We start from the raw sequence: 12,461 nt of genomic DNA on the forward strand, positions 1-12,461 counted from the left end.
CCTGATCCCAGAGTCTAGACCAAGGAATGTCCAGAATCCGGGTCTAGCTCTGGCCCTTCCCACCTCTCCCTGAAGAAAAACCTGCCTTCCCTGAAAGACCCCTCATCCCTGCCATTTGGAGGAGAGGGTCCCCCCTCCAAGGCTTCTGAGCAAATTGATCTGTCCCTCTTTTTTGGCACTAACTGCCACCAGATAGAATTACGGGCGACAAGGGAGACAGACAAAGGGTCTCCTGACAACGTGCTCCATGGCAGCATCTGCCATTACCATAGAGCAAGTGGTACCAATGTGATGTCATCCGAACACAGAGGTCACCGTCACTCGGGACACCAGCTATGCCGGAGAAATCAATGAAGTGTATGCTACTACCCTTTCGAATGCCCTATTTAATTGCAAATCACTATCCTAGGCCCCTATTTGTTACACATGCACAACCTCACTTACTCCTCACAGTGTGAAGTAGTTGTGAGCGCTCTCCATTGTCACTCAGACGATAGAGCGCACAACTCTTGAACTCGGGGTTGTGAGTTCAGACCCCACAATGGGTGTAGAGATTATGGAAAAATAAAAATCTTTAAAAAAATTTCCTTAAAAAAAGTAAACCTAATAGGTAGGAACACACCAATGGCCAAAAGAGAAAGGTGATTGTCCACCATCAGACAGGAAGTGGTAGAAGTCAGCCCAGAAGCCGGCCATGTCTCACTTCAAGCTGGAGAGAATACGGGAGAATGCCGTCCCGTCCAATATAATTAAAGGACTTCTGGTCTAAACATAGCGGCACAAGAGACAAGCTGTCTCTTTTCCTCCCCAATATAATCAAAAGCAACAATAAAAACAAGAAAAAAATATTAAACTTCATCAGGAGTGAAACTGGAGGCTTATAAAACTTACAGTCTCAAACAAACAAAAAAAAACCCAAAAAAAGTAAAAGAAAAGAAAAACGGAGCAGGGGCTGCCGCAGGGAGGTAGCTGAGAAGAAACCGTGAAAGAGCTCAGGCAGGCGGAGAGTTCTGCGGGGCTCAGAGAGCGGCCGCCAAGCGCAGTTACTGTGGGTACAGGACTCCTCCCGCTGTGATGAGCGCCAGAGCCCCCCTCCAGCGAGAGCTGTGGGGTCGCCGAGAGCTGGGTGGGAATCACCCAGAAGACACCCAAGGCTGACGTCCAGCGGACACAGGCAGAGGAGAGTGGAACTACCTGGTGGAAGCCTATCTCAGAAAACACCCACAAGAAAACACGCTTCTGAAGGAAATTCCTGAAAATCTCTAAGCATAGGAAGGTTGTCTTTGAACACACGAGGACTTAGGGAATATCATTCCCATGAGCCCCGCTTGAGCACACTACCAGAGAACATACTCCGGTCAGCTGGAAGATGTTTAGGGGAACCACAGCAAAATTCTTGCTGAGCATTAAATATGTATTAATTACATAATCAAGACCACACCCAAAGGGGTTTAGAGTGGCAGAGGAAAATGTCAGCGTTCTATGCCCTGAGCAGGCAGAAATGATACAACTTGTACAAAAAGTAGAAGGAGGAAGAAGGTGATAAGTGGAGTCTATCACCTATACAAGCCAGGAACCAAAGATTTAGCCAAAGCTGGAAAAACCAGGTAACAGAAATATAGGATATCTAACTATACAGAGATAATCGCCTAGATAGAAGATGTGGGGCTAGTATGAGATGGAAAATGACGGGGAAAAAATGACATGATCATAGCTGTCATGAAAAATTAAGACCCTGAACAGAGGAAATACTTAATGGTAGCATATAAAATATAAAATATATATTATATATTACCACATACAAATATCTCTAGTTATCAGAAGAACCACACACAAAACCAAAGGAAACAGATCGCATAAAGAAAGACTTTAAAATATATATAATTAAGCTACATTTGAATTAAGTATAGAATTTAAAGTTACTGAATATGGGATTTTGAATGAATGATACCATTCATTCAAATATGGGAAAAATAAGAGTGTGGTGATTTTCAGAAGCCATCAAATAATCTCAGTGGCCAAAGAATTTTTGTAAAAATGCTCCTCTAACTTCTCCAACAACCAGTAAGAGACTAATAGACAAAAACCCCTTGGAGCCAACAGACAGGGGTTAGTAATACATTAGAACTTTCTGTTAACTCCTGGTATTCTAGGATTAGGAAGCATTAACACGGGCATAAAATCCATAAATTTACAAAGAAAATGCTGACTTTGAATAAGTCTCATGGGAACAGAGTTTCTTTGATTTTTTTTTTCAAGATTTTATGCCCAACATGGGGCTCAAACTCACAACCCTGAGATCAAGAGTTGCACCCTCTACTAACTGAGTCAACCAGGTGCCCTTACAGCCTTTGATTAAAGCTCTCTTCTCTCCCCCATCCCCAAGCCTGATCAGTCCCTGAGTCCTGTCAAACCTACTTCCTCGGGGTCTCAATACCCATTCCCTTCTCTGTCTTCCCTGCCAACCGCTGAAACCACGCTGCCAACAATTCTGTCTCGCCTGGACCCCTTTCAAGTCTCAACTGGCAATCACAACTCTAGTGTTCTGCCTCTGCGCAACACTTACCCTCACTGCAAGCCAAGTGATCTTGCCAAAATACAGATCGGATTGTGACACTGTCCTGCTTAAAAACCTCTCCAGGGCTCATCATCACTCACAGGATAAAGCCTAAAAAGCCCGAGCCTAAAGGAGCAAAAAGTTTAAGAACACTGCTGGCCAGGGTCTGGGGAAAGAGGCTGTCAGCACCGCCTCCATGGATGGCCACTTAGCATCATTTAATAAAACTAAAAACGCTTGTGCTCTTGGACCCAACAGTTGCGTTACGAAGAATTGGTCCTATAGATGTGTTTCCACACGTGAATGGACTTAGGGACAAAAATGTTCACTGCAGCACAGTTTATAACGGCAAAACTAGTGATGACCTAAATTCCATCAACAGAACCAGCCCGGTGAATTACAGTACATCCATATTCCAAGTAACTAAAATAAATATCCAAGTAGAAAAGCAAGGTGTGGACAGAAAGGACAATATGCAACCTTTGTGTGGCAAATGTACAGACACATATTTTTAAATGCAGGAAAATAGTTCTGGAGGTATGCTCAGGAAACCCGTTCTGGCGACTGACTTCAGGAAGAGAAACTGGGTGGGGGGGGAGTCCAGTTGAGGACGACAATATTCTCCATATACCTGTTCTACTTTTTAAATTTTATACCATATGCACATGGACACATATCCAACAACGTTCAATTTAAAGTGAAAACAAATCGATTACACCTCGTGACTAACGAAGCCCATCCTTCCGTAAGCGTCCCAGATCTCTCTTCCAGGTTCATCTCTTGGGTCCCTCTGCCCAACACCACTAAGTTACGGTAGTGACCACTGTGCTATTTTATTACTACTTGGTGTGTTTTCTCTCTGCTGGACAGTCTCAGCCTTCTCCTTGCCCACCTGAAAGACTCCTCATCCTTGAAGACCCTCTTCTTGGAAGACTTCTGAGTCTCTTTTTCCACGTACTCCCCTCAAAATCAATAGAGGCTCCCTACGCTATGTACCCACAGCAAATGTACCTGATTGTATCAGGATTCCCTCATTTTGTGTGGTAGTGTTTCATCCAGGTGGCACCTGTAAATGTGTAAACCCTTCCCTTCCAAAGAGATGGACCCAGCACAGACCCTGGATTAGAGGGGGTGCTGGGTAACTCTATGGTAAAGGATCAGTTGAGTAATTTCTGTACACTTCTGCAAAGGATGACCTCTTTAAACACTGTGGTGTGTGTGTGCGTGTGTGCGTCTACATCTGGAACCGTATGGAGATATGATAAGGACTGCCATGTATTCTTTAAAATAACCATGGTGTGAGCAGGGGTGAACCCAGATGGTTCTGTATGAGCTTTGTCACTACAAGGAAGAGAAGTAGGTTTAATTATCCATCCGACCTACTGTCTCCCTCATAAATTCTCAGAGATTAGGGATGCAGTCTGCTTCACCTCTGCACCCAGCATGGGCTCAAGCACATAGGAGATTTTGGAATCAACTACTAATTGACAATACAATGGCTTCTAACCCTCAAAGTGGGACATGGTCCCAGAGTGCTGGTTTGGGGAAGCAGGGACAAAACCAGGAGCTTAACAGGAATGGTGAGGAAATGTCTAGGACCTGGAATCTCCTTCCTCTGAAACCTAGACCCAGGGCTGATACTGAGGCTTTAACATCTTTAAATGCTCAGTAGATTTGCCAGAAAAACTATCTGGTCCAAAAGACTTCCTATTTGGATGATTTTTAGCTACAAATTTTATTTCTGTAACAATTATAGGATTATTCAAGTTATCTCATTGTTTGCAAGAGTTTCATAGCTTATAGTTTTGGTCTATTTCATCTAAGTTGTTGAACTACATGCACAGTTTTTCATGATGGGCCTTGATTATCCTGTTAGTACTTGCAAGATCTCTAGAGAAATTACCCTTCACTCCTTTTTAAAAAAATCTTTTTTCTAAGTATTTATTTATTTTAGAGGGATTGAAAGAGAGAGAGGGAAAGAGAGAACATGAGTTGTGGGGAGGGGCAGAGGGAGAGAATCTTCAATCAGACTCCCCACTGAGTGCAGAGCCAGACACAGGGCTCAATCCCATGAACCAAGAGATCAAGACCTGAGCCGAGACCAAGAATCAGACATCCAACTGCCTGAGCTACCCTGGTGCCCCTAAAAATTTATTGAGGTATAATTGGCAAAGACTGTATAATTTAAGGTGTACAACCTGATGTTTTGGGATGCCTATCGTGTGAAATGATCACTATGATCAGGCCCTTCTTTTACCTTAAAGCTGGTCATTTGTGTCTTTTCTCATTTTTTTCCTTTGTGAGTCTTGCTAGAGGTTTATCAATATTACTGATTTTTTCCAAATAACCATATTTCGGTTTGTTTTCTCCATAGTTTTCTGTTTCCAATGTCATTGTTTTCTGCTCTTTTTTTTATTACGTTCAGTTAACCAACATACAGAACATCATAATTTTTTGATGTAGTGTTCAATGATTCATTAGTTGCATATATCGCCCAGTGCTCTTTTACTATTTCCTTCCTTCTCTTTGTTTTGGGTTTATTGACCTCTTCCTTTTCCAGTTTCTCAACACGGGAGCTTAGATTACTTAGACCTTTCTTATTTTCTAATATAAATATTTTAATGTTATAAATTTTCCTCAGAATTCTTATTTTCCTCAAACTACTTATTTATCCAAACTTTTCATGTGTTGTATCTTCACTTTCATTCAGTTAAAAATATTTTCCATTTGCCCTTAAGACCTTCCTCTTTGACTCATGAGAGTGCGTCATAAATATTTAAAGCATTTTGAGAGTTTCCTGTTATCTTTTTCTGTCATTGATCTGTTGCTTAAGTCCCTATTGCACAGAAAACATACTTTGTATTATTGCAATTATTTTCTATTTGTTAAGGTTTGTTTATGACCCAGGATATGATCTATTTGGGTGACTGTTTTACATGCACCTGAGAAGAAAAAGTATTCTGTTGTTACATGGAGTATCCTATGCATGTGTTAGACCCAGTCAGTTGATAATGTTGCTCTTTTCTATTCTTATTCATACTGATTTTCAGTTTATTAACTCAAGACGTTACTGAGAGAACTTTAAATTCTCCAACTATAATGGCTGATCCTTCTGTTTCTCCTTCCTGTTCTTCATATATTTTGAAGCTCTGTTGTTAGAGGCAAACACATTTTTTTACTATGTTTTCTTGAGCGGACCCTTTTCTCATTATATAATTCACAATTTTGCCCTGGAGTCTACGTTGTCTGAAATTAACAGGGTCACTCCAGTTCTCAACAGATTAGTGTTTGCATAGTGTATATTTTCTATCATTTTATTTTTTGCTTACCTGTAATATTATAGTTGAGGTCAATTTCTTGTAAAAATCCCAGCTTTGAGAATGTTATTTGATCCATTCTCACAATCTCTCTTATTTGTGTGTTTAGACCACTTATATTTAATATAATTATATGTTTGCATTTAGGTCAATTATTTTATTATTTGTTTTCCATTTCTTTCCTCTGTTTTTTCTGTCCTCCATTTCCCCTATCCTGTCTTCTTTTATATTATTTGAACATTTTTAGTATTCCTCTTCAATTTATATGTTGTGATTTTTACTTAGTATTTTAATTTTTGCTCTAAGGGTTACAGTATATATACTTCCCACAGTCTACTTGGAATCAATATTTAACTCTTCAAGTGAAATGTAGTCATTTTATCACCATATAGATCCCTTTATCCTCTCCCTTTTATGCTGCATGTTTACCCCAATATTTACCATTTCTGTAGTTCTTCCTTCATTCCTTGTGATACAGGTTCCATTCCGGTATCATTTCCCTTCTCTAGGTAAAACGTACTTTAGCAGTCTTTCAGAACAGGTCTGCCAGTGATTTATAATCTTAGTTTTATCGGGTAATGCCTTTATTTCACCTTCAATACTGAAAGATGTTTTTTGCTGAATGTAGATCTACGAATAGAAAGACACTTCCTTTTAGCAGGTCTATTATTCCACTTCCTTTTGACCTCCATTGTTTTCGATGAGAAATCTGCAGTCATTTGAATCATTGTTCCCCTATAATGTGTTGTTTTTCACTGACTACTTTCAAGACTTTGTGTTGTCTTTAGTTCTCAGCAATTTGCTTATTGCTTCTTGGCATGGAATTCTGTAGGCATATCTTATTTGGGATTTGCTGGACTTCTTGTGTGTAGGTTTGTGTCTTTTGCCTAATTTGGCTAGTGTTCAGCCATTATTTATTCAGGTATTTTTTCTGTACCACACCCTTCTCTCCTGGGTCTCCAGTAACACAAACATTAGATGTTTTGATATGGTACCACAGGTCCCTGAAGGTCTGTTTATTTCTCTTTCTTATCTTTTTATTTTCCTTCTCTGTTATTCAAGTTGAATAATATCTATCGACCTATCTTCAAGTTCACTGCCATTCTCCTGCCATCTTCATTCTGCTATTGTGCCCAGTGAGAAAGTGTTTTTATTTCAATTATTGTATTTTTCAGTTCTAAACTTAAAAATTGGTTCTTTATATCTTGTATTTCTTTGCAGAGACCGTTCTAGGTTTCCATTTATTTCCAGAATGTTTACCCTTACATTTTGTCATATTCTTAGAGTTGCTGACACTAACTGAGATAATTTCATTATCTCTGCCATCTTGACACTGGCATTCTTTGTCTTTTCCCATGCAAGTTGAGATTTCTTGATTTTCCATATGCCAAGTTACTTTTATTATATCCTAGACATTTTGAATATCATGAGACCCTGGTTCTTATATAAATCCTACGGATAATATTAATGTTTGTGTCTTAGCAGACACTCTACTTGGTTGTGTTCAGGCTGCAAGTTTCATTCAGCCTGTTGAGATTGTAGTTTCAGTGAGAGTTCCATTTTTCAATGCCTTCGCAGTACTATTCAGACCAACCAGTGTGTATGCCACTGGGGACCAGTCTGGGACCTGGATGATGGTCTTTTAGTTCCATTCTCAAAGTTTTTGATACAGCATGCAGAACCAGATCCATGCGTGCATAAATAGCTTGGGGACAAGCCCAAGAATTTATAAACAGCTTATGAAGTCACTTTCTCAAATGTTCCTTCTCCAAGATCTCTCCTGTAATTTCTGGGTCCTTAGGGCTCCCTTTTTTCAGCCTCTGAACAGATAGCTGGGGCTTCATTTATTCATCATATACTTTCACACATGAACCTGTGTCCTAGACCAAGAAAGAGACCCAAAAGAGAGAGAGAAAAAAAAAGCAACAGGGATTCATCCTACCGTCTTGGGAGACCACAGCTTCTCTGAACAGAGAGAAAGATTCCCTCCCTCAAAGTTTGACACCTGTGGCCTCTTCTGCCATTACTGTCACTACCAGGAGATTCCTTTCCTATTCCTCAAGCTTGATGTACAGTAGAGAGCTTCTCCTAAAGTAAAGCTGATCCTTACTTCTGAGTTTCTGATTGAATTAAGATCAGGACAGAGAATACTAGATTTAAAAGGCAAAAAACCAAACAGGAAAACACTGCTAGTTCTAGGGTACTTTGAAGTCCAGTCTTCCCCAGTCTGCCTACTATTGTTTACCAAAGTCCTCAAATAGCTGCACCAAGCATTTTGCCCAAGTTTTTTAGCTGCATTCAATGGGAAATATAGGGTGAGTGTTTGCCCCATCTCATCCAGAACTGGAAATGTTATAACAACTAGCTTCATACTGATTATTGTATCTTTCAGTTCTGGTTTTCCAGTTGGTTGATTTTTAAGTTTATCCCACTTTTTATAACTTCTAGTTCTCTGAAATTTTCAATCTTGTCTGGAATCTAAGGAATCTACATACTCAGATCAACATCAAGTTAATTTAAAAGTCAAGTGGAGAAATTCAAATAACAAAAATTATTTTTAAAATGTAGATTCATAGTCAACTAACCTCAGAATAGGGAAGGAACACTTAAACCATGGGAGGTGGTTCAATAATAAATGGCAGCCTATACAACCATCAGCGTTTTCCAGAAAATTTTTAGGGACCGTGAGAAAATGTTCATGAAATAATGAGAAGGAGGGGAGCCTGGGTGGCTGGTGGGTTAAGTCTCTGCCTTGGGGTCAGGTCATGATCTCAGGGTCCTGGGATCGAGCCCCTCATCGGGCTTTCTGCTCAGCGGGGAGCCTGCTTCTCCATCTCTCTCTGCCTGCTTCCCTGCCTACTTGTGATCTCTGTCAAATAAATAAGTAAAATCTTTAAAAAAGAAAGAAAGAATGAGAGGGGAAGAAAGCAGGATATGACTGAATCAGAAGAGCAGGACACACTGAATTTGTACTGCATATACAGAAAGATTGGTAGCTACATCACGATGCTTCTCGATGGTAGAATTCTAGGTGAGCTGTTATTTATCCCGTTGAATTTTTAAGGGTTCCCCCCATATTTGTCACCACGAGCATGGGTGTCTTTCAAGAGATTTTTTAAAGACTTGGTAGGATGAGAAGATGAAAAACCAATCAGATTCAGCCACGAAAGAGCAGCAGGTTTGGCGTATGCCTAGACGTTAAATGCATTTTTCACCTGTGCGATCTATGTCACAATTTTCTAAGTACAGAAAATAGAAGTCGCACACGCGTCTTGCAAGGACCATGAAACCAGGGCGGGCCGCCTCTCCTGCACCTGCCGCTCCTCTGAAAGGCAAGGAGAGCCCTGCTGGGAGGGGGCAGGTGGCCTGGCGCTGGTGTCCCCTCCACTGTGGGCAAGGAGGCCGCCTTCGTCAGACTTGGCTGCTGGCCTGGTCACTTCCCGAATGCACTCCCTGGGGGCTCCTGCCTGTGGGCTGGGTCAGGCACACGGAGCAGTGCCATCAGGGCCACTAGGAACTCAGCCCACCAGCTGCCAGCATCCCCAGAGACCAAGCGTGAGCGCTGAGTAACCAACCTCCAAGAGTCTGGCTTGAGGTCCGGCCCTCCCAAGCCCTCTGAACCTACTGTCCCCACAGACTAACTCAGCACCACTCATGAAATGCCGTAAGTTCTTTCTGTGGGAAGGTCAGTGCCCCCTTCGCCTATGAAGCTCTGTCCCCCATGAGGTCCCGGGGCAGGTAGCTTGTCCCTTCTGCCGTCTGTCCTCCCTCTTGAAACACGTTCCCTTTCTGCCACTCAGAAGAAATATGGCCTTTTTTCTGCCCACTGTGAAACTGTCTCCCCCAAACTCCTGGGAAACACCGTCTGCCTCCCCCTTTGGGGGGCCTGGCTGACTCTTGATCTTGGCTCAGGTTGTGATCTCAGGTTCATGGGATCCAGCCCCGCTCTGTATGGGGTGGGGGAGTAGTCTGCTTCTCCGTCTGGCTCTGCTCCTGCCCTGCTCACTCTCTAATAAATTTTTAAAAATAAAAATAAAGATGAAATATGGTCTGCCCTTTGCCTCCTGAGACATGCAGCACTGACCAAAGGGGACAAACTTCCCTCTGTCACCCTGTTCCTCCCTCTCCGCTCCCTGAACTTCTCAGCGCTGTTGCCCACCTCTTCTTTGAACAGTGGATACCCCCATCCCTACCTTCCCTCCATTGGCCACCTGATCCCCAGGAAATGATGGCCTTCCTGTTCCCAGATAAAAAAGGGGGCCTCGGTCCCCCACCTGTCGCCCACCATAGAAATCATCTTACTCCTCCTGCCATTTACTAGTTCTTAACGCGCACCAGGCCCTCTGCTGAGCCAGCAGGCTCTCCCAGCAGCCTACGACGTACGTAGCATTTTTATTCTGATTTTACAACTTGCCCCGAACACCAGATGTTAAGCAAAGTCAGAATTGCAAATAGGTACACCTGACTCTGAAATCTTAGATTAAAAACCCAAATTAAACCAGAATTTCCTGGACAGTTGATATTTGTAGAAATCTAAGCATCCAGGTCGAGACCCACCACACCCTACAGCTCACCCCTGCTCCTCAGTCTCCCCATGAAACACTGTTGCCTCAGTGAACCCCAGGAAAACCCTCTACTGGCTCTTTCCTCCCCAAAGGACATAGTTTCCCTCCACCTCTGTCTGGAGATTGGCTGAGGCAAAGGCCAGGCCTGTGGTCCTCTGCTCCCGGCTGGCACTCCGTCACCACCTCACCCCTTCTATAAATAGCCCACTGCTCACTGGCTGCCGAGCTGTGGGAGCAAGAGTTTCCATGAGCTCAGCTTCCCAGAGAGGCCCTCCAGGTACCCAACACCCACACTTACCTCTCCCGAAGTGCTGTGGCCAGCTGGACCCTGTAGGGGGCTGTCGCGGGGGCCGTGTCTCCGCCGGGCAGGGGGTGTGGGCACTGGGGCTGAGGCCTGAGGTGGGGCCTTCCCTGAGCTCTGGGCCCCTGGTTCTGGAGCTCGACTCGGGGAACGATCGGACTTGCTGTTGGCGGTGGGCTCCCCTTTGGGCTTCGGAGGGGCAAATCTCTTCCTGTTGAAAGGCCTAGTTGTCTGGGGGGCCGAAGCGGTGGGCTGGGCAGGGGCAACAGCCCCCCTTTCACCTCCAGCCTCACTGGGTACCTTCCCGGGGGGCCTCTCTCCAGGTGCCCTGCTGCCTGGGGTCTGGGAGCCCTCTTCCCCCTTCGGCGTGCCTGCGAGGGTACTTTCCAGATACATGTCCTTTAGAGAGAAATACACTTGCTGGTCTGGGCCTGGGACGGGGGCATCCCGGGCCTGCTCTTGAGCGCCCACAGCCGGAGCGGGCTTCCTGGTGCTCTCTGCTCCAGAGGACCCCGGCCCCCGCGCAGCCCTGCCTCCGCGCCGGGTCTGGACCTGCTCCACGTCCGTAGGCCCCTGCATCCCGGACTTGTCTGAACTAGGGGCACGGCCTTCAGGAGACCTTGGGCTTCGAGCCGCCTTCTCTGACTCTGGCTTCTGGAGACCCTGCTTAGGTTCCTCATCTTTCTTCTTTTTCTTGGCCCCAGACTCTGCTTTGGGGGCTCGCTGAGGCCCCAGCTCCATGGCCTCGCAGATGTACGTCAGCAGGGGGTGCTCCCCGTCCTCCCCATTCTCGGGGGCCGCCTCCCCGTTGGTGGTCACTTCTCCGGGAGCGAAGCTGTTGAGGAGGCCCAAAGCTGGGTGCTGAGCGGGCTCAGCCTCTTCCTCCTGCCACGCCGCTGGGGTCCTGTTCTCAGCCTCCCGGGCCGGGGCTGAGGGGAGGGACGCCTCGTCCCGGCTCAGCCGCCGTTTGCGCTGGAAGCGGTCGGGGCTGAGCTTGCGCAGAGTGTCGGCGTCTCCCACCACCTCCTTCCGGGGCTTCCAGCTCTGCTCGATCTCCCGCATCTTTGCGGCGGCCTTGAGCTTCAGCTTGGCGAACCAGCGCTGGTGGATCTTGTACTCCGTCATGGTGCCGACCTCCAAGACCCCCGAGCAGGACACGATGCCCTTGGTGTTCCGGGCAGAGGCCTGGTAGATGGCCGCGTCTTCCTCTTGACACCTAAAGGGAGGGGCGCGAGATGCCCACTCTCTCCTCCTGCCAGGTGGGAGGCCCACCCCGCCCCCCGCGGCCCACGTCTCCCAGAGCTGAGCATGCCGCCCCGCCCCCCAAAGTCCCGCCCTGAGCACCCCACCCCACCTCCGACGCCACAGCACTCCGCATTGCAGTTGGGGAAACTGAGGCTGGCCACAGGGAGGGAGCTGGCCCAGGTCATGCTGTTCCAGAAGGGATGAGACGTGAGGCCCAGGAGTGCTCCCTGCAGAATCAGGTGACCCACACAGCCCCTTGTGAAGTAAGGACACCACGGGAGCTTTTTTGGGTAACTGACCTCATGGAAAATGTTTCTGGGGGTTGGGACCTCCTCTGCTTGCGCTTCAATCTCCGGCTGTCAGAAGTCGTCCCACCCCAGCCTTTGGACATCCCAGACCCTGGCAGGCAGGCAGCTTGCCAGCAAGTTCAACTCAGCAGCAGAAACCCGCCCTGCACCCCTAGATCCCGCCTGGGC

The 12,461-nt window shown here is 45.6% G+C and overlaps 1 protein-coding gene across 3 annotated transcripts in view; it reads right to left on the bottom strand.

The window, feature by feature from the left end:
• The window catches only part of ALPK3 (alpha kinase 3), a 44,570-nt gene that overhangs the window by 12,696 nt on the left and 19,413 nt on the right, over positions 1 to 12,461 (bottom strand). For all 3 annotated transcript variants that reach the window (XM_032342016.1, XM_032342014.1, XM_032342015.1), the window contains one exon: positions 10,738 to 11,956. In XM_032342016.1, the coding sequence (XP_032197907.1) occupies positions 10,738 to 11,956 (1,219 nt within the window). The remainder of the gene's footprint in view (positions 1 to 10,737; positions 11,957 to 12,461) is intronic.

Source organism: Mustela erminea, chromosome 5 (assembly GCF_009829155.1).
Source record: "Mustela erminea isolate mMusErm1 chromosome 5, mMusErm1.Pri, whole genome shotgun sequence".
NCBI lineage: Eukaryota > Metazoa > Chordata > Mammalia > Carnivora > Mustelidae > Mustela > Mustela erminea.